Source organism: Fukomys damarensis, unplaced genomic scaffold (assembly GCF_012274545.1).
Source record: "Fukomys damarensis isolate Sample0158 unplaced genomic scaffold, DMR_v1.0_HiC HiC_scaffold_25, whole genome shotgun sequence".
Taxonomy (NCBI): domain Eukaryota; kingdom Metazoa; phylum Chordata; class Mammalia; order Rodentia; family Bathyergidae; genus Fukomys; species Fukomys damarensis.
In genome coordinates, this window is record NW_022900937.1 from 16,822,960 (window position 1) to 16,844,353 (window position 21,394).

At 46.4% G+C, this 21,394-nt stretch overlaps 1 protein-coding gene across 2 annotated transcripts; it reads left to right on the forward strand.

Annotated features, from left to right (window-relative positions):
- Positions 1-2,611: 2,611 nt before the first annotated feature.
- Positions 2,612-6,450, forward strand: Gp9 (glycoprotein IX platelet). 2 transcript variants are annotated; one of them, XM_010641144.2, is made up of 3 exons: positions 2,612-2,916; positions 5,198-5,290; positions 5,821-6,450. In XM_010641144.2, exon 3 carries the CDS (start codon positions 5,833-5,835, stop codon positions 6,364-6,366), a length of 534 nt encoding a protein of 177 aa, XP_010639446.1. In that variant the 5' UTR covers positions 2,612-2,916; positions 5,198-5,290; positions 5,821-5,832; the 3' UTR covers positions 6,367-6,450. The 2 variants fall into 2 exon arrangements, with proteins under 2 accessions (XP_010639446.1, XP_010639448.1); XM_010641146.2 differs by having other exon boundaries at positions 2,612-2,719.
- The last annotated feature ends 14,944 nt before the right edge of the window (positions 6,451-21,394 follow it).

Below are 21,394 nucleotides of genomic sequence, written 5' to 3' on the forward strand. Positions count from 1 at the left end.
AGGGAGGGAGAGAGAGAGAGAGGAGGAACGAGAGGAAGAAAGAAAAGAAAAAGGAAAAAAAAGAAAAAGAAAGAGAAACATCACAATAAACTGACCAGATGCAGTTGGTTTCCAAACTCTACAAGTGGGGGCCAAGAGCCAGGTGAAAGAACTAGTTTTAGGGCTGCCCAAAAGACACAATCTTCCTTGCCCCAAGGGCTCCCAAGGCATCAGGCTTAAGTTTTATTTCCCAATAGCATCTGGACAGCACCGACCCATGGCGATTTCCTACCCAGTGCCCACTGCTCACCCAGGTCCTCGCCAAACACTGGATGCACTTAACTTGCTCAATGCTCACAGCAACCTGAAGAGGTGAATTTGATTTTCTGCATTTTGTAGATTTGGAAACTGAGGCAGCTTCCTCAGCCAGCTTCTGCCTTGATGTGTGCCTTGCCCTGAACCTAAAGTGACTGGGCCAACTGACAATGGACTCAAACTTCCCGGAGGAGGTCGCACCCTGGGCCAGTCTTAGAGGATGGAGGGTGCTGGGGAAATGTGGGGACAGCTCCAGGAAGACAGGATGCAGAGGCAAAGGCAGAGAGACAGCACGTAGGGTGGGGAGTAAGGGACAAAGATGACCTACCAGGAAGCTGAGGAACTCCACTTTGTCCTGAAGATACTAGGGAGCCATGAAAGATGTTGAGCAGGGAAATGGCAAGGTCAAACTTTTGTAGCCAGAGACAGAGACTAAAATCAAGGTAACAGAGGTGCTGGAGAGATGGCCAGTAAGGCTAACAGCATTTAGTAAACAATGCCTTCCTGAGCCTGGAGTGTGGCTCACTGTAGAGCACCTGCCTAGCATGCGCAAGCCCCTGGGTTCCCTCCCCAGCGCTCCCTGGCCACTGAGTTGCTTAATAAATATTGTATACATGTATCAAATGTGTACATGTGTCAAGTTATCATATTACCATAAATTACCATATATATCAAATTATCATTACATGTACTGATTAACTATATAAGGATATATAAATACTACATCACAATAAAAAAAAAGAAAGAAGGAAAGGAAAAGATGGTGGTATACGTCTCTATTTTTTTTTTTTTTTTTTTTGAGGCAGGGTCTCTCTATGTAGTTGAGACTGACCTAGTACTCACTATGCAGCCCAGGCTGGTCTCAAACTCACAGCAATCCTCCTGCCTCAGCCTTCCGAGTGCTAGGATTACTGGCGTGCACCACCAGGCCTGGCTGGTGGTATACAACTCTAATCCCAGCATCTGGAAGGCTGAGGCAGGAGGATCTTGAGTTTGAGGTCAGCTTGGATTTCATAGCAAATTCAACCCTGGCTTGAACCTTGGGTCAGAAAAACAAAAAGAAGAAAATGGATCAAGTCACAGAAGATCTCACAGGTTATAGAAAGTAGGAGTAATGAAAGCTAGCAAAGATGAGGGCAGTAGCAAAGGCAGAGAGGGGACAGCTGCAGGAGCAACACCCAGAGAAGGTGGAAGAGGACAGAATGCAGACTCTACAAGCAGGAACTGGCTTTTGCTCACTGTTACTGCAACAAAGAACCCCAAATCCAGAGGCTTAAATCGATACTCAGATATTTTCTTACCCTGCTTGTGAGCTGAGTCCAGGCACCATGCAGCTCTTCTGGGTTCTCTGCCTATGGTCTCCCGAGGTAGAAATCACAGTGTCACAGGTCTGGGTCCCTCTGCGGAGCACTAACCTGTAGGTCCATCCAGGTGATGGCAGATCCAGCAATGGTGCATGGGACATCGTTCCTTCCTGGGCCGCCAGCCAGAGAATACTCTCTTGATTAGGTTAGGCTCTCCCGGAAAGTCTCTGTTTTTTAGGGTCGACTGTGTCATAAAATCCACAACAAGTACAGGGGTGATAAGACAGCTCAGCACTTTTACTAGTTCTGGGGTTGCACTGCGGAATCTTGGGAGCCATTCCTTGGGATTCTATCCATGTGACTGACTTTCCTTTTCTTTCCTTACTTGTCTCTCCTTTTCTTTTCACAGTATGGAGAGAGAACTCAGGGCTTTCACATTGAGCTACAGCTCTAGCAGCCCCCTCCCCCACTGTCTTATTTTAAAAACAGGGTTTCGATAAATGGCTAACTTGCCCAGGCTGGGCTCAAACTTGCAATTTTCCTGCCTCTGCCTCAAAGGACGCTGAGATTATAGGCATGTGTCACCTGGATAGGCTACCCACTCTTTAGATAGGAACAGCACCTCTGCTGGGGCAGCAGGTGGAATCGTGGACCGTGTACGCAGCTATTGAGAGATGGATGAGTTTGGTGGCGGGAGTATATTCAGTTGCTCTATCAAAGAGACCCGAAGACAGATGCTTAAATTTTCTCTTTCAGCGAGAAGATCCAGATAAGTAAGCCAGAGCTGGGATGGCAGTTCCAAAATCACCATAAACATGGACCTCCGCTCCTTCTACATTTTAGCTCCGCCATTCTCAATTTAGGTCCAAAACAACCTACCATTCTTACAGCCAGAAGGAGAAACTAAGAAGAACATGCCCTTTCTCTATATAAATGGCCCAGAAAGCATGTGTGTCACTTCCTCCTCTTTTCCCATTGGTCCAAACTTAGTCACATGTCAAGTCCCACAGCAAAGGAGGCTGGGATATGTAGTCTTCGGCAGGAAGGCTCAGCGTACACTTGAAAAGGAGAATGGATGCTGGTGGGGGGGTCATTCCCGAGTCAGCTGTGGGGCCATGACGGTGAGAGAGATAAAAGAATGACTTTTTTTTTGTACCAGGGATCGAACCCAGGTCCTCGCACTTGTGAGGCAGGCCGCAAAACCACTGAGCCAAATTCCCAGCGAGAGATAAAAGAAAAGTGAAAAGGTCTCTGGCCTGTTTAGCAATTGGCAGGAGCAAGGGTGCTCACACTCTGCTGGGCAAAAAAGGATAAAAAGGTAAATATTACTTTATGTGTATTTTATCACAAGTTTCTAAAGAACACGGGTTTGGAGTAAGGAAGAGAAATTACTCAGAAGCAGCCATAAGAAACGAGGGGGCCGGGACCTTGTAGAGAGCAGATTTCCCTTCTAGAATCGAAGGATGAGAGGAGAAGGTAGCAGGACTGAGCTGTGCTGTTGACAGTGAAGAGCAGGGGACCAGAGAGGGAGCAAAGTGTGGGACCACAGAGGAGAGGATGCAGGCCAGAGATATGCAGAAAGCAGTTGCTTCAACTTGGTGGCTGATGAGATGTGGACCAAAGGACCAGGTCGTTCCAGAATGGCACACTGGTTGCTGGGTGACCGTGTGGATGATGCCAGCTCTCCCTGCCATGGAGAATACTGAGATGCGGGCACCTTTGGGTGTGTGGGGGCACAGAGTCCATTTAGGCCATGGCAAGTATGAGGGTTCCCTAGGTCACTGATCAGACGTGCAGGGAAACAGGATGCCCAGGTTGGGGAGGAGTCAGAGGTGGGGAGCCAAGTGGGACTTGAGGCCAAGAGAGCTATAAATGGCTAGAGAGGACTCAGTGCCCACAGGGAACAGCCCGACACCTGGTTTGGCTGTGGGATAGGACAAGGGGGTGCTGTGGTGTCCAAAATACAGGCACACAAGGGTTTTCTAGAATAAAAGAGCCCATAGGCATAGTTACAGACTGAAAGGAAAAGACCAGAGAGGGGCTTCCAAACAAGGAGCCTGAAAGGGCAGAATGCCTCAGTTTCCCTACAGCAAAAGGATGCGGAAAACCAGGCCAGGCAACTTGGGCAGCCCTTGAAAGAGACACTCTCTCTCCCTTGGTGCTCCTAGCCTCTGTTTCCCTCTCTAGTCCTAAGCCCACCTGAGTGACTTTACACAGAGACCCAGGCCCCCTCATCCTGGTTTTGTGTCCTTAGCCAACACCAGTCATCACCACGGGGTTGGCCCATGGGTCTTCTTTCCCCTTTCAATGGGTTCACCTTCCTCCCATTGACCCCACCCTTAGCAGCCCCCAACCTGGGCACTTCTTGGCTGAGAATCTGCTTGTTTAGGTCACCAAAACCCCTTCTGTATGACTCCAAAGTATTGATGTTCTCCAGGGGTTTGCTGAATTCCATGGCCACCTCCCTGCTACATGCACAAACTCTGCCATCTGCAAACCACTGATGGACTTGGTTTTATTTTGTAATAGTGAAATCTTCATGATTTATTATTAAATGTATATATAATGTTTTAATTTTCCAATATAATGATAATATTTAACTCTTAGGCTTAATTTTTATTAATATCTTATAACTCTAAAACATAATAAAATTAATGATACATTTATCTTTTAAAGGGAATGTGGATCACTAACATTAATGGAAAATGATGTCAGTTCCATAAATAGAAAGTAGCTAGAAGTAGATATAATGCAAATAAAGCAATGGTCTTTAATTCTAGCTAGACACCAAGGTCTCATAGAGGTTTTAAGACTCTGGCCTGCAGCCGTTCATTAGAAAGAGTACTCAGGAAGTGTCAGATGCTAAAGATACCAGGGCATAAAAAGGGATTCTCTCCTGGACTCATTCAGAAGGAGTGAAGAGGATTAAAAATAGCTCACTAAGCTGGGTGTGGTGGCACAAGCTAGTAATCCTAGAAGTCTGGGAGGCTGAGGCAGGAGTTTCTCAAATTCAAGTCCAGCCTGGGCAACTTAGTGAGATTCTATCTTAAAATAAAAAATAAAGGGGCTGGGGATTTAGTTCATTGGCTCTGTGCCTGCCTGGCAAGTGCAAGGTCCTGAGTTCAATTCAAAAGAAAAGAAAGAAAGAAATAGGGTTGTAGCTCAGTAGGAAGACCCTGGGTTCAGTCCCAAGAACTAAAAGAGAAAAGTTACTGTCCCCTGTAGAGCCTCTGCTGAGGGAGCTATCCAGCTCACAGTTCTGGGAGACAAACAGGATGGAGGTTATTGCTCCCATTTTACAGATGGGGAAAACTGGGATTGAGAGGAACAACCACAGAGGCCCTCACCTCAGTGGTCTTGTCCTCTAGAAGACCCTGGAAACCCCCTGGAACCCAGGGAGGGGCTGCTTCATGTCTCCCATAGATGCAGCACCAGTGCCCCAGGAGACAACAGTGGAATGGGATGCCCTCCCCTAAACTGGGGTCAGCCTGCGGTTCTGTGCCCAAGGCCCCCAGACCTCTTGTCTCTGGAGATAGCCCTGCTCTGCACTTGGGGGATAAGCTGGTCTCTTTTCATCATTTCCTTCCTGCCCTCCGCAGCGGCCACCATCAACTGCCTCCCACAGCACTGTCACCGTGGGCTCCAGGGGAACAGTGTGAGTCACAGAAGAGGTGCCTGACTGAAGGCTGCAGGTAAGTGGCCTCCTTATTACCCAGCATGTCTCCTGCCTGGTGGCCCCTCCTGCTGGACTGGCAGGGCCAGAGCAGGCCACCTCTGTCCCTAGATTCATTCACTGAGTCACTGAATATTCACTGAGGCGCGCTGGGGGAAAACTCTGTTGAAGAAGAGGAAACAGCCTTACTGCCCCCGCTGCAGGGAACCCATCAGACAGATGACCATGGACACTCTGCTGCCTGACCCCAGTCTTGGTCTCTCCTGGTGTCTGGGGGCCATGGGCCAGGGCTGGGACTCACTGAGCTGTCATTCACGCCCCTCAGCCCAAGAAGATAATGGGGTCTCTGCTAGGTTCCAGAAAGTCCCTTCCCAAGGGCACACTCCCACACTCAGCCACCCTCACTGTCCTGTCTCTGGCGTGTCAGGTGAGGCCTTCAGCCACCACCCTGTGCCACTAAGGAGAAATCTGAGGTCCAAGAAGGGAGGTGAGCATCCCTTGTCCCAGGCCCCACCAGTAGGCCCTTCCTTGTGCCCTTTCTCCCCGCAGCCTGCCTGCCTGATGCCTGCCTGGGGGCTTCTGCTCCTGCTCTGGACCGTGGCAGAGGCCACGCAGGACTGCCCAACCTCATGCAGCTGCCAGGCCCTGGAAACCATGGGGCTTCGTGTGGACTGTGAGGGGCGTGGGCTCACGGTCCTGCCTACCCTGCCCTCCAACACACGCCATCTCCTTCTGGCCAACAACAGTCTGCGCTCCGTGCCCCCAGGTGCCTTTGACCACCTGCCCCAGCTGTGGACTCTCGATGTGTCTCAGAACCCTTGGCATTGTGACTGTGGCCTCACCTATCTGCGCCTCTGGCTGGAGGACCATGTGCCCGGCTCCCTGGCGGACATCCTCTGCACCAGCCCTGCCCGTGCTGCCCACCGCTCCCTGGGCCAGCTGACTGGCTACCAGATGGGCAACTGTGGCTGGCAGCTGCAGGAGTCCTGGGCCCACCTGGGGATCTGGTGGGACTTGGCACTGGTGGCTGTGGCTGTTGTGGGCATGGCTCTTCTAGGTGGCCTTCTGTGCATCTCCAAAGAGTACCTGGTCTGAAATCAGGAGCCCAGAATCTCCCCCTGGCACTGGGGCAGCTCCCCAAAGCCCAGTAACTCTGCTCACCTCAAACCATCGGAAGACCCCAAATAAACTGGCTGCTTAGCCATTTTACCTAAGCTCAGAGTTGTCTGTTTTCTCTCAGCACCTGAATCTGGCTCCTTCTACAAACCTGTGTTCCTCCTCTTTCAAACCAGATAGTGGTTGGGGCTTCTTTGTCCCTTAAATTCTCAGGAGCATGAGCCGTCCTACCTCCCCCACCCAGTCAGCTCATAAGCCACACTCTGGATGTCCCAAACCAGGTTGTGGACTCTGATTCTCATGCCGTCTGCCACATGGGCCTCCCAGGATGATCCTGGCCAACTTCGCATCAGTATTCAGCCCCATCTCAAAGTCCACAGGAAGCTTGGCGTGAGCAGGACAGGGCGTACTGAAGATTCCACGGGAGGCTCCGTCTCCGCAATCTAAGCTCCCTTCCCACAAAGATTTCCAACAATAGCCCCGTGAGTTAAGAACAGCGCCAGCTAAGGTCTGAAGATGCCACTGGGAAGATCAAGCAGGCACAGAGTAAGACTAGAGGTCACTGACCTACAGAAGGCAGGGGTGCCCCAAACTCAGAGTAGGGGTTCAGTGGGGTATGGTGGGGACTGTGGCAAACCTAAGAGCCCATGTTCTGCCTAAAGGAGCTCAGCCAGTTGCCACTGTGTGCAGATGTGGATATGGACCCAGGAGCCCAGGCTGCCAGAGAGGCTGGAGACCTTGATTTTCATCTGTGATCTCTTTCAGTGTTAGCAACTAAATCAAAACTTTAAAAATCTATCAGTAGACTAAATGAAACACATCAATCATCTGGGTGGAACCTAAAGGCTGGGGGTACGGTTTTGGCATTAGAAGTCAGCCGTTATACAGCTGCCTAATTAACAACAGTCAGGGCCTGTGGCTCCAGCTCCGCCTCGAGTGCCTCCCATTCTTAGTCATCTTGGAAACCAGGAGAGCAAGGAGATATCCTCCTCCCCTGGGCGTGGAGGAGGGGCAGGTCTGTCGGCAGCCACCTGCAGAGTCCTCTTTCACACATGAACAGTGACCCCCTTAGAAGCTTATGGGGTCTAGGAGTTTCCTGGAACTAAGGCCCTTCTGCCTCCAACTCCCATGTGAGGTACAACCCAGATCACCTGCCCCTAAATTCTGCCCAGACCACTCCCCTGAGGCTGGGTGGTGGTGAAGGATCTTCAGTGGCCAGCAGGGGTTTCTCAAAGTAGACATTTGGCTCCCATGAGGTCCCCAGGAAACAAGAGTCCTGGGAACACAGGAAGCTCAACATGTGTCTTCTTCCACGGAGCTGCAAGAGCAATCACCTCGGAATGGGGCTGTGGCTTGAGTCTGACGTGTCCCTTAAAGGTCTGTGAGCTTGGTCCCCAGCCTGGAGGCAGAGCCTAGAGGAAGTTAGGTTATAGGGGTGCCCTTGAAGGGGATACTGAGACCTCTCTTGGCTTCCCGGCCACCGTGAGGTGAGCAGCTCTTTCTGCCATGGGGTCCCATCATAAGGTTGACTTCATTGTTGTATTTTAGTAAAGCCTTCTGTATTTGACCTAGATCGATGATGTATTTCATCATTTTTTTATGTTTTAGGATCAGTGACTAGCTCTGGAGCTAGAAATGGCCTCCCACAGGAGGCTTAGTTGGACAAAGGCTTTGAGAGCAATTTTAATCCCGAGTAAAGCAATAGCTAATAGTTTTAACTAAGACTCTGAGGGGTTTTGGCATAATTCTTTCAGAGTGGTTTTAATATGCATTGGGTCTTTTAACCTTATTTTTATGTCTGAGATGCCAAGAGGTATGACAATAACAAGTTATTTTTAAGGCTTGTAGAACTTTTTTGTCACTCTAGAGACAAGATGGTTTATTACTGCTCTAAAGTAACTTGGGAAGTCCAATTTAGGAGCAGTGTCTTTTAACAAAGCTTTAGCAACTTTTTGGGCCTTTTTATTCCAAGTGGGTTTTTTTTGTTTTTTGTTTTGTACCAGTGATCGAAATCAGAACCTTGTGCCTGCAAGGCAGGCAGGCAGCAGGAACACTGAGCTAAATCCCTGGCCCCCAGAGGGTATATGTTTTTATCCACCTGGAGAAGGTGTCAGCAAAAACTAAGAGGTATGTGTGTCCCTGGCAGGGGGTTTCTGGGGGGACTCTAGTGGCCAGTCCTCTCTAGGGAAGGAACCTCGCCTCTGCACTGGGCAAAGGCAGAGGTTTAACTTTTCCTCTTGGGTTGTTTTGGAGGTCAGGGGGCCAAGCCATTGTGACTTCCCAAATAGTGACTTCTCAAATAGTGTATTCAAGGCTTTTCCCCCCAAAAGTACAATTGACCAAGGTGATCAGTATTTCTCTCCCTAGATGGCATAAATCATGGGTTCCTTTAATAATTTTTATTAATCAGTCTAAGGTAATAAAACTTTGTGATCCTTTTCTTTAACTCACTGGCCATCGATTTTTGACTTATATCCTCGCTGCCTTTGTCCGTTCTTTTTTCTTTTTTTGATTTCTGAAAAGGAAGGGCTTGTACTTCTGCTTGGAGTTGGAGATATTAAAGCCATCTGTGAGGCCACTTTTAGTGCTGCTTGTTTGGCACTGTGAGCTGCCAAGGGATTTCCCCGGCTTATGGGAGAATTGTCCTTTTGATGCCCTTTGTAGTATATTAGGGCCTCTTTTGTCAGCAGCCACACTGCTGGAGGGAAAGAACCTCAGGCCTGTGTTTAATTGGGGAGGATTTTTGTTTTTGTTTCTGTTCTTGTTAAGAGTTCCATTTTTTTTCTCTATGGCCCCATAGGCACGAAGGACTAAGAAAGCCTATGGGGAGTCAGTATAGATGTGGACTTGCTTGTTTGTTCCAGGTTGTAAGGCTCAGGTAAGGGCATGGGTTTTAGCTTTTTGTGCTGAGTCTGAAGCAAGTGGCTTTGCCTCAGTTATCTCTTGGAGGCTAAGGGCCGAATACCCCACTGTCTGAGACCCTCACTCATGTAGTGTGAGGACCAAGTTTCCAGGTCACGGTGGGCTCCAAACCCCTTACCCAGAATAGAATAAATGCAAAAGTTCCTTTCTGAGAAATTTCATTCTATGTGACAGTTTCCATTTGTAAGACCTAAAATCTCACTTCCACTCCACGGAGTGTGAACAGCCAAAAAGGCCTCCACAATGCTGGGCCCAACACCCAGCGAGGCTCCGGGAGCTCAACGGAGAACGAGAAACCCAGGAAGGAACACACCAGGCTAGATGGTAAAGAGAGCTTTATTAGTCTGGCCAGACGGCACTCCCAGAGCCAGGTGGCTCAGAGAGGCACCTCGCTCAGGGGCCGAGGTCCTCTTATAGGGAGTAAAAGAGGGGGTTAACATTTTGGGCTCACAGACAGGGGACAAAGGTCTGCTGACTTGAGCTGGTGGTCAGCAGTCACATGTTCAACAGTCACATATTGATGAGTAACAGGTACCACCTATAGGATGTCTCAAAGGTCACCAAGACACTCCAGATGAGCAAACAGTTTGTCAATTAACTTGGGGCTCTATGTCTGGAGTCTCTAATTTACAGGTAGATTCAGATCCGGACTTCAAACAATACAAGAGTGATCCACATTCTTAGGCCAGGGCTGGAACAAAGGTCGGGGCTGTGGCTACAATGGGAGGGGTTCAGGACACTGTCTCCTAGGCCCTTTGCCATTTAGCAAGGGCTTGTAATTTAGGTCCCACACATTCTATGTGGCAATTTCTCTGTGCTTCTAAAAAAAAAATTCCATTCTTCTCTGTGCTTCCTCCTCTTTTAGGGCATCTCCACCCTGCTTCTGTTCCTCTTTTTAAAATGTTAAGACAAGCTTCTTTTTGTATGATTTAATTAATATAGAAATTAGTTATAGCTGATATAGGAATTAATTTAGTTATAGCCGATATAGAAATTAATCACAGTTAATAGAAAAGCTTCTTTTTGTGTGATCTAATCAATATAGAAATTAATTATAGTGGATATAGACAGTTATACATCTTAATTAGCAAAAGTCAGAAAAGAGGAATTAATTGTCTAATGAAGGCCTTAGGTAACTTTCCAATATGTACCCTCCCAGCACCCCATGATGATTTTGCAGATATAAACATTAAGTATTGGAAGATAAGGGAAAACTAAAAATAGCAACAGAAGAATCTTATATAAACTTGGTTCAAAATTGGATCTGGGCTCTCAGTCTGAAGCCGCTGTGACGGTGACACCTGAGAGTCCAGGCTCGAGCTTACAATAAACTCCTCTTGCAATTGCACCGGACCTGACTCCTGGGTGGTCTTTGGGGACTTCGCGACTTGGACACAACAGCAGCTGCTCCTGTCAGTGAACTGGTTGTCTAAGGGCCTGCTGGACTAAACCTGTTCTGCAGTTTGCACACAGAAGGAAGCAGGCTACCTCCACCCAGGGTGGGAGGTAAGGTTGCTGGACTCAAAATCTGATGCGCCTGGAGAGTAATCGTTGAGACTAATAGGAGACCTTGATATTTAGATAGGCATCCTGCAGTCAGCCACTGGTGTCTTCTCATTGAAAACACTTTGAACCCGACTGGGGAGGGTGGGTGTTTGACCCCAACTAGGTGCCCTAGAGTTCATGTAGTGGCTTCATCAGCCAGGAGTGTTGTGGCGGTCACAGCTTGTAAACATCCAGGCTGTCCACACGACAGAGTCCATTTGTTTAGAAAGCTGAGCCTCAGGCCAAGGAATGGCTTCCGATCTGAGTAAGAACTGCTCCCCCAAGTGCTGCATCCTGTCTTTTGGCTCCACGTGGGGTAGATGGCTTATTGAGATTAGGAATTTTTAAAGCTGGAGTAAATAACAACAGGCCCTTGTGGTTTTTGTTTTTGTACTGGGGATAGAACTCAGGTTTTTGTGTTTGCGAGGCAGGCAGCAGAACCACTGAGCTAAAGCTCCAACCTACAGGCCCATGAGTTTTGAAAAGGCTTTTATTGTCTTTTAGTCAATTTTAGGAGCTCATGATCAGGCCCTTGTGTGGCCTTATAGAGAGGCTTTACTATTAGTCTGAATCAGGGAATCTATATCCTATAAAATCCAGCCATCCCTAGGGAGGCCCTGAGCTGTCTTTTAGTTCAAGGTAGGCCTAGTTTTAAAAGAGCCTCCTTTTTTTTTTCAGGGGTAAAAATTTGTTCCTTGGGGGTTAAAATATGTCCTAAATACATAAGCCTTTATTGAACTATCTGAGCCCTTTATGGGAACATGCAGTATCCTGTAGCTCCCAAGAAATTTAAAAGAAGGAAAAACTGGAAACAAAGTTTTTGTAAATAGGGAGGGGTGGGGGGGTAGGAAGGTGGAAGGGAGGGAGGGGGAATTGGGGAAAGAACAAGGACCAAGATCTATCATGTATCGGTACAAATTCCCAATGACGAATGTGATCACAATGTATATCTAAAATGTACCAATAAACTTAACAGAAAAAAATAAAGAGCATCCAGAGTTTTCAAATTAAACAAGAAATTTGGGGCTGGGGATTTAGCTCAGCGGCGCGGTGGCCTGCCTTGCAAGCGCAAGGACTGGAGTTTGATCCCCGGTACAAAAAAAAAAAAAAATTTAACAGTATTTTATTATCAGAGTCTAGCTTTGAGGAGCTATAGAAGCTATAGATAAGGAGATCATTTATATACTGCACCCGTGCCGCATGCCACATTTTTTAAAGTTAGAGACCTTAATATTTTTGCTGGAGCATTTTCAAATAAGTGAGGACTGTCTTGGAACCCACGGCAGCACTGCTTATTTAAAATTAAACAGATACTGAGTCACAACGCAACGGAATATAAAAGAAGGCATCTTTATGATCTAAGACAGTAAACCATGGGGTTCCACCCGGTATTTGGATTAGGACAGTGTACAGGTTAGGAACCATAGGATGAAGGGAGTTATAGCTTTATTAATATCCTGCAAATTTTGAACTAACCGATATTCTTCCCTTTGTTTTAGTATGGAAGGAGGGGAGAGTTGCATGGGGAGTAGCAACGGACCAAAAGACCTTGTTTGAGGAATTTAGAAATTAGAGGCTGTAGCCCCCAGCAGGCCTCTGACTTAATATAATATTGTCATTAACAGGGGGTAGCTGTTTGGATCTTCTAAGGAAATGACAACAGACTGGGCGTGAACTATCTTTCCAGGAGCTTTCGCATCCTAGACCCATGAATTCACCTCAGATACCGGTAGCCGTGCAAACTTCCAATCACCTGACCAAGGGAATGAGTGGCGGGATAACAAAAGACAAGACCTTTACTGCATAAGTGGTGGTCCTGGACGGTCAGAGCGCTTATCAGACACTGTCTCCTGGAGTCTGCCACTATTTATTGAACACACAGCTTCTCGGAGGGGCAGAGGGCGGTGCACGGAAAAGTGGAGCGGAGAGCTCTGACGCAAGCAAGGGTCCTAGCAACAAGGGAACGAGACATCCTAGCAGGACCAGACATTGATTAAGGGGAAACTTGTTTTTCCCATAGATGAATTTCTGCCTCTGTAGGAGTTTTGCGTAGGAGTCGTGCTGCCCTCAGCTGCACTATTGTCTTGCCATCCAGGACATCACAGCGTCACGGATCACTGAGACCTCTGCTGTTACCAGTGATGTGGGGAATTGTTCCTTTCCCACGCACCAACGCCTGGCTCTTCAGGCAATCACTGTGGGCTAACACGCACAATCAGACTCTGAATATGAAAAACCAATCTATGAATGTGCAGCTCGCTCAGGGTGCTTTCCATCACTCAGATAAAAAAAAAAATTTAGGTGTATCTCTAAATATATTGTCTAGTGGACCTGATACTAATGTTCACCAAAAAGGAGAGAAATATTTTGGTGTCAGATAGAGTTCCCCCTAAAGAGCCAAACAAAACAAAAAAACAAACAGACAAACAAAAAACAATCTCTTCCTAATAATGGGGCAGGACATTTTGAGAAAACTAGGCAAGCCCGAGTGAGAATTATTTTCCCATATCTGCTGGTCAGAGGCATTAAAGTGGCCCTAGGAATACCATCAGCACCAGTCACAATACAGGTCTTATTAGAAAGGGGGTCCAGGGGACTCAGGAAACGCAGATTACATGGAAGAGAATGAGAACTTTTATCTGCCATGCCGAGAGTCATGCAAGGCTCCTGTAGAGTGATATCCACTTTGTTGAGAGGGGCTTTGGGAGGCCTTGGACACCTGAGTCATTTGGGACAGCTAAAATGGAGGCAGGTGGCCCCTCCACTCTTTGGAGGAGATGGCAGTCTTGATTTCAGTGTTTTCCCACCATCCCAGGAGAAGGGCCTCGTTTACTGCAGTCCTTGGGTAAGTGTTCAGGCTCTGCAAGGTGGTAGCAGCCGTCTGAGCTCTTTTTTTTTTTTCTTTCCTCTTGGGAAGACTTGGAATCTTTTGGAGCAGACAGCGTTTTGGTTTTATTTATTTATTTATTTATTTTTGAGACAAGGTCTTGTTATGTAGTTCAGATTATTCGTGAGCTCACTATGTAGCCCAAGCTGGCCTCAAACTTATGGCAATCCTCCTGCCTCAGCCTCCCAAGTGCTGGGATATATGCACCACCACATCAGGCGTCCTAATCTTTGTATAATTGACTGATTTGCTCATGTATTTATTCACCCCATCAATTAATGAATAATCATTTCATCATGTTTTTTGTGGTCCTCATTTTCAATCTGATAGTATTAACCAGGGTCCCCCATAGGCACATACTTTTTGTCATTATTTTGAGTACAGTGGCACCTCAGTTCACAAAATTATTTCTTTCTACAATTCTGGTTGCAAAACTACTTGGATGAGAATTGGATCAAATTCACTGGTTAGGTTCAATTTTGACCTTATGGGGAAATGGGATTTGGTTCTTGTCCAATTAGGTTTGCAAGCAGAATCATGGAAAGAATTAAATTCATGGCCGGGCGTGGTGGTGCACGCCTGTAATCCCAGCACTCAGGAGGCTGAGGCAGGAGGATTGTTGTGAGTTTGAAACCAGCCTGGACTACATAGTGAGTTCCAGGTCAATCTCAACTACATAGTGAGACCGTCTCAAAAAAAAACAAAAACAAACAAACAAAAAGAATTAAATTCATGAAACGAGGTACCACTTGATTGATTGGCCTTAGCCCGTGCTGCAGCCCATGAATGGACTTTTTAAAAAAGTTTTTAAGGGATGAAGCAAGTAGAAAACAGTACATGAAGATCTGTCCAAGTTAGGTCATAAGTTATGGTCAGAGTCTGAAACTCCTCTATGAATCTGTCTGGGTCCTACGAGAACTGTCCCAGTTTTTGTTTAGGCTGGGGCAGATCGCTCACAGAGAAGGGGACATGTACTGTTACAACACCCTGTTCCCTCTCTGAGACTTGAGGCAGATACACAGTGACTTTGAATAATTAGGGAGACAAGAAGTGCCACTTGTTGTCACACCAGCAGAGCTGGATTGTGTTGGTAATGGGGGTGCAGCTAGCTTGTTGAGGAGGTGGGATGCAGAAAGTGGCCCTGGTAGAAGGCGGGCCAGAGGAAACAACTGAGCTAGATTTTAAGGTCTTCTTAGGGGCCAGGGGAGCCACTGTGGGCTCTGTGGTTGGTCCCATAGGTACCTGGGGTATTCGGGTTGGGGCACCCAAGAGTAATTTTATCGGGTTGGGTTCCCTTTTAACAGGTCCTTTTGGCACATGGGCATCACAGATTGCACAAGACTCATGTAAATTTGGGTCTTGATAAAGGGTCACAAAAACCTGAGTATACAAGACTTTTTTTTTCATCTTTTTCTCCCTTCTATAGAATAAATCAAGCTAGAATATCATGTAAAATTTAGGGTCCCATTCAGAGGCCATACCTCCCACTTTTTAACTTGTATTGCCCCTATACTGAGTTCTAAAGGAAGATCATCTCTTTTACAATAGTCCCAATTTTGCAAAATATAATATAAAAGTGACATTTCAAGGATAGATGTGGAGTTACTCATACTCCAGCAAGGTACACTGGATGCCTTCAGGACTTGCCTTGTGTACTTTGGAAGAAAAAAAATTTTGCCCCATTTTCCAGAGTAGAACCACCCACAGGGGCGGTTCTTCCCTGTTACCCCAGAGGCGGAACTACCCCCAGTTGACAGCTTGGTCTTGTTTTTCCTCACAGATTACTCCAGGAACCCCATTAGTCATGCAGAAAACTGATGTTCCTGTCTACAAGAAGCGTTCTTGTTTCTGGCACACAGCTATTCCAGCCTTTAGTGAGGGGATGAGAAAATAGGGAAGGATTGGGTTTCACTCAAAAATCTACCCCAGAGATCTTTATGTTTAGGGACCTATAACACGTGTGTAGAACTCACAGAGGTCTCAAAAGTCCAAGATCTCACATAGCAGCTACAGGTCAAAATGATGCAAAACACAGAGGTCACATAACCCCTCCCAACCCCCCGCACCAGGAGTTTTTGGACAGATGAAAGCCAGGGTGGGAGAGAAGAGACAAGAAGCGAATTGGGGTTTTCTTAGGGGAGGGAGGAGGGGGAAAAAGTAAACCACTGGGACCCTTCTCCGCTTACGTCCACAGACTTTACCAGGTCCAGTGGATGGTGTCAGCTAATGGGCACCTGGATTTGCTGGCTTAGGGTGTGTTCCCAGCCACTCAAAAAGAGGAGCTGTGGCATCAGGCAGACTGAGCTCCTGCCTTCCAGCTGTGGGTGGAGTAGAGATCAAAGCAGTTTAGCGGGAAAAACATCAGTTTAGAGGACTTCTCTTGAGCTAAAATGTTTAGGACCCACATGTCCATCACTTTCAGAGATTTCCCGGCCCCCAACATGACCCCAAAACCAGTTGTCCCCTCCACTGTCTCAGGATTGGAGTTTTCCATGCAGGCTGCATAGAAACCTGGCTCCAGACACAGGATTTATCCTTAAACTTTATCCTTATTTTGTAGTTTTTCTGGACAAGGAAGCTTGTTGAAGTCCAACCTAACCCAGGGATGGAGTGTGGGGATAACATAAAGAAATACCTCAGGAGGCCTCTTTGCATCCTGGAGAGGCCTCCTGACCCCTCCTCCCATTTCTGGGTGGTGGCAGGGCCAGTGTCCGTTGGCTTCGGTGCTTTTCTGTACAAGCACTCATATACTAGGAGCATAGGAGTCGCTAACTGTTGGAAAGAAAAAAAAGACCTAAGTTGAAGACGGGGAGAAAGGAAGAGGAAAACAAAAACAAAAACTATGTTTCAGAGGGCAAGAAGTTGGGAGAAGTGGCGAAGAAAAAATAGTGAAAACCCTTTTAGTGAGATGCACCAAAATCATCTTCTCAATGTCGCACCCCTTTAACCTCCTGCCAGTGGCTCATCGAGAGAAAATGTCATCGGGCTGACTCTGAGAGTTTCCCAGACATAACCCACCTGCTACAGCAGGCTCACTGACTCCCATCACCAAAATACAATTTTTAGGATGACGGAAAGGGACGTGAGGAGGGTTTACCAAGCAAAGACAGGCACAGAGGGCACAAGAGGGGGTACGGGTGCTCAGAGCAATGGGACACATTATGGTTTGGAACTGAATCCATTTCTACCTTTCCTGAGAGGGTGAAAACCTATGGGGGAAATGCCCACTCACTTTCCACACTCCTGGAGGAGCTCCCTACTGGGCCAGGAGGTCCGGAGACCCACAGTGAAGCAATGGCCATGCACAGGAATCCCTGCCTTCACTGCTCACTAAGCGAAGCACTTCCCCGACTGTTGCTCCCAGGACTGTTCCCAAAGCACAGCCAGAGGACCCCTGCAGCCCCTGTGGGGAGGTCACCGGCTTGAGAGACAGTGAGATGGAAGTCGGTGTCCCCACTGCACCCCCCAGTGTGGGACTTTGAGCAGATTCTGGAGGCCAGATCTGAAAAAGGGAAGCTGTTCCGTGTTCTGAAACCAGCAAAGAAAAGGGAAGAAACTCCAGTGCTCACGTCTTGTCTAAACCGCACCGCAGAGAAACCAAAGTAGATGGAGAGAGGAAGGTGTTTTTCCTTAAAGTGGCAAATTCCAGCTAACAAATGCAGAAGGAATAATAAGTTGGGATATTATAGTCCCACAGCCTTAATGAACTGACACATGGGACAGTGACCAGCAGTAGCAGCCAAGTCATCAAGAGAGTGTCCTTGTGACAGGGTCAGTGTGACAACGCCTGAGTTCTTGGAGCAGTTGTGAATACAGAGACGAGCGGATGTCAGGCGCCTCTAGAATACGTGATGGGAAGCTCTTGGTTCCTGTGACACGCTCCCGCCTGGAAGATCTAGAGGTAACAACCAGGAAAGCCAGCTAGAGACCGCCATGAGGCTGCGGTCAGCCAAGGCCAGCCTGGGACCACAGGGCAATGGAGCCTGCTGCTCCGTGGATACACAGCTAGAACAGAGGGAGAGACTGCAGACATTCCAATCACAAAGCGCGGACTTTACAAAGCATCTGAATAGACCAAGTCAACCATAAAAAAATTTTTTTGGGGGGGTACTGGGGATCGAACTTGGGACCTTGTCCTTGAGAAGCATGCAATGGAACTACTGAGCTAAATCCCTGGCCAACTATAAGAAATTTTGGGGATAGTTGCAAAGGGGAAATTGAGCATTAGATGAGATGATGGGATTATTGGTGAGGATTTTTGTTGTGTTTTTCTTTTGTCTGGTTGGTTGGTCTCACTATGTGGCACAGGTCTGGTTCAAATTCAGCAGCCCAAGTGATCTCCAGCCTCCCGAGTAACGGGAACGCTAGGCTGGGGTCCATGTGCATTTACTGGTACACTTTTAAGTGTGATGATGGTATTATGGTTACTTTGCCTTCTTCATTATTATAATAGCACATAGTGTGCAGGTTAAGGGGACCCACTGTGATATTTCCAAGCTGCATACATGGTGATTGGTCATGTCCATCCATTCCTCTATTCTTGCTCCCAGAACCCTTCCAATCTATAGTAATCCTCTTATACCTTCAGCTTTGTTTGTGTTTGCCCCACACAGACACACATACAGAGAAGACATGTTATTTGTGCCTGGCTTATTTTATGCAACATGATCTTTTCCAGTTCCATCTGATTTCCTGCAAATGACAGCATTTTATTCTTCATGGCTAAATAGAACTCCATTTTCTTCATTTATCTGTTGCACTAGGCTGATTCTGTATGTTGGCTATTATGATGTGTGCTACAATAAATACAGGTTTGCACCTCTCTCTCTCTCTCCTACCACAGGATCCTGGTAAATTGCTTAGGCTGGTCTTCACTTTGTAATCCTCCTGCTTCAGCCTCCCAAGTTTTTGGGATTACAGATGTGCCTCAGTATAGCCAGCTGTTAATTCTTTTAAAAAATGTCTAGATCATTTGCCGATTGCGGCTGAATTACATTTTTTAAAGTTTTTTGTTCTTTATATATTCTGGATATTAACTCTGCCAGAGTATTTTCTCCTGTTCTGTAGGTTGTCTCTTCACTCTGTTGACTCTTCGCTGTGCAAAACTTTCAATTCGGTATCATCCCATTTGTCAATCCTTGGTTTTATTTTCTGAGCTATCAGGGCCCTTTTCAGGAAATTGTTGCCTGTGCCATTATCTTAAAGCATTTCCCATATGTTTTCTTCTAGTAGTTTGAGAATTTCAGGTCTTTCACTAAGGTAAAGGATCAGATTCAAGCTTCAAGCTTATGCATGCAATGATCCAGTTTTCCCAGAAGCTGCTGTTAAAGTGGCTGTCCTTCCTCTGGTGTATGCTTTGGGTATCTCTGTTGAATCGGCTGCCTGTAGATTCATTAATTTATTTCTGAGTTCTCTATTCTGTTCCTTTGGTCTGTCTGTTTTTATGTCAACAACATGCTGTGTTTGTAGCACGTCTTGAAATCAGATATTGCACTGCCTCCAGCTTTATTTTATTTTGTGGGGGCTTTTTAAGATGTTCAGGCTGCCCTTGAACTCACTAGGTATCCCAGACTGAGCTCAAACTCACAGTGATCCTTCCGCCTCAGTCTCCTAAGTGCTGGGATTACAGGCATGTGCCATATCTGGCTGCAATTTTACTGTTTTTGCTCAAGATTGATCTTTTGTGCTTCCATATGGATTTGAGGTTTTTTTTTTCTTTCTAGTTTTGTGAAGAATCTCATTGGCATTTTGATTAGGAGTATACTGATCTGCAGATCACCTTGGGTAGTATGGACATTTAAAAAATATTTATTCTTCTAATCCGTGAACATGGAAGGGCTTTTACTTTTTAGTGTCTTCAGTTCTTCAGTGTTTTTTAAGTCTTTTATTTCCTCTTTTTTATTAGTTTTATACAGTTCAATGGGTTTCAATTTGGCAGACTTGTATATACGCAAATATACTTTTTTACCCCTCATAATTCTCCACCAGCCTCCCCCTTATTTTCATATTGTTTTTGAGATGGGGTCTCATTATGTAGTTCAGGCTGGCGTTGAACTCATTGTGTAGCACAAGATGGCCTCCACTTGTAGCAATCCTCCTGCCTCAGCCTCCAGTGTGCTGGGATTACAAGTATCCATTACCATGGCCAGCTCAGTTTTACATTTTTAGGGAGTCTCAATGCATATGTTTTGCTTATATCCTTCATTACCCACTGTTATACCTCTCTCCTTTTTTCCTTCCTCTTGTCTAATGGAAGTTTTCCCTTCTACTTTCTTGTCATCCATTTTAGATTTCACATATTTGAGAGAACATGCAGTATTTATCCGAGTCTGGCTTATTTCACTCAACATGATGGTTTCCAGATACATCCATTTTCCTGCAAATGATCCATTTTCCTTATGGTTGTACAACATCCTATTGTGTATGTATACACCATTTCTTTGTCCATTGGTATGTTGATGGGCACCTAGGCTGGTTCCATATCTTGGCTCTTGTGAATTGTGCCGAACTGAACGTGTGCATTATATCCCTATAGTATCCCTTTAGTTGCTTCAGGTATATACCAAGGAGTGGACCCAATGCTAGCTCTATTTTTTGTTTTTTGAGGAATCTCCATATTGATTTTCTTAGAGGCTGTACTAATTTCCATTCCCACCTGCAGTGTAAAAGACTTCTTTGTCCTTGCATCTTCTCCAGCATTTGTTTGTTTTTTGTTTTTTGTTTTTTTTTTTTTCTTTTGCTATGGAATCAAAGTTGAGGCTTTGCGCTTGACAGGCAGGTGTGCTGTGTTACTGAGCTACATTCCTACATTGCCAGCCCTTCTGGCTTCTCGATGATAGCCATTCTGACTGTGGTGAGATGGAATCTCAACATAGATTTGATTTGAATTTCTGTAATGTGTTTTTCCATGTACTTGTTGGCCATTTGTACTTCTTTTAAGAAGCATCCATTCAATTCTTTTGTCCACGATTAGGTTTTTTTTTTTTTGGTGTTAAGGTTTTTGAATTACTTATATACTGTAGATGCTAATCTTCTGTTAGAAGAAGAGATGGCAGAGTCTCTCATTCTGTAGCTGCTCCCCCTGCTGGAACAGGAGGGCATGGACTAAGGGAAGACATCCTCTGTCGGAATCCGTGGGGTGGCAGAAGGGTGACTAGGGGACTCAACCCCCGAGGGGTGCCTGCTCAACGTTTTATCTTGATCTTTGGAAGAGGAAAAGAGAGAAGAGGACACTGAGAAGAAACAGGAGACAGAGTTGTCATGAGGAGAAATCTTTGACACTTTTGTGTTAAAGGCATCTCTGCCAGTGCTATCTGTGCTTGCAGCGGCCTGGGGTCTTCAGGTGGGGGGGTCAAAAAATCCATCTCCAAGATGCGCCTCTGTAAGTGCTGCACCCACAAACTCAGGACCTTGCGCTTGAGGCAGGTGTACTGCGACTGAGCTACATCCCCGGCCCTCCATACTGATTTTGATAGTGGTTTTACCAGTTTACCCTCCCACCAACAATAAAGAAGGGTGCATTCTCTCCCACAGCCTCACTAGCATTTATTACTATTTGATTTCTTGATGGGGCCTATTCTTTCTGGAATAAGATGGAATCTCAGTGTTGTTTTTATTTGCATTTCTCTAGTAGCCAGCAGTGTTGAGCACTTT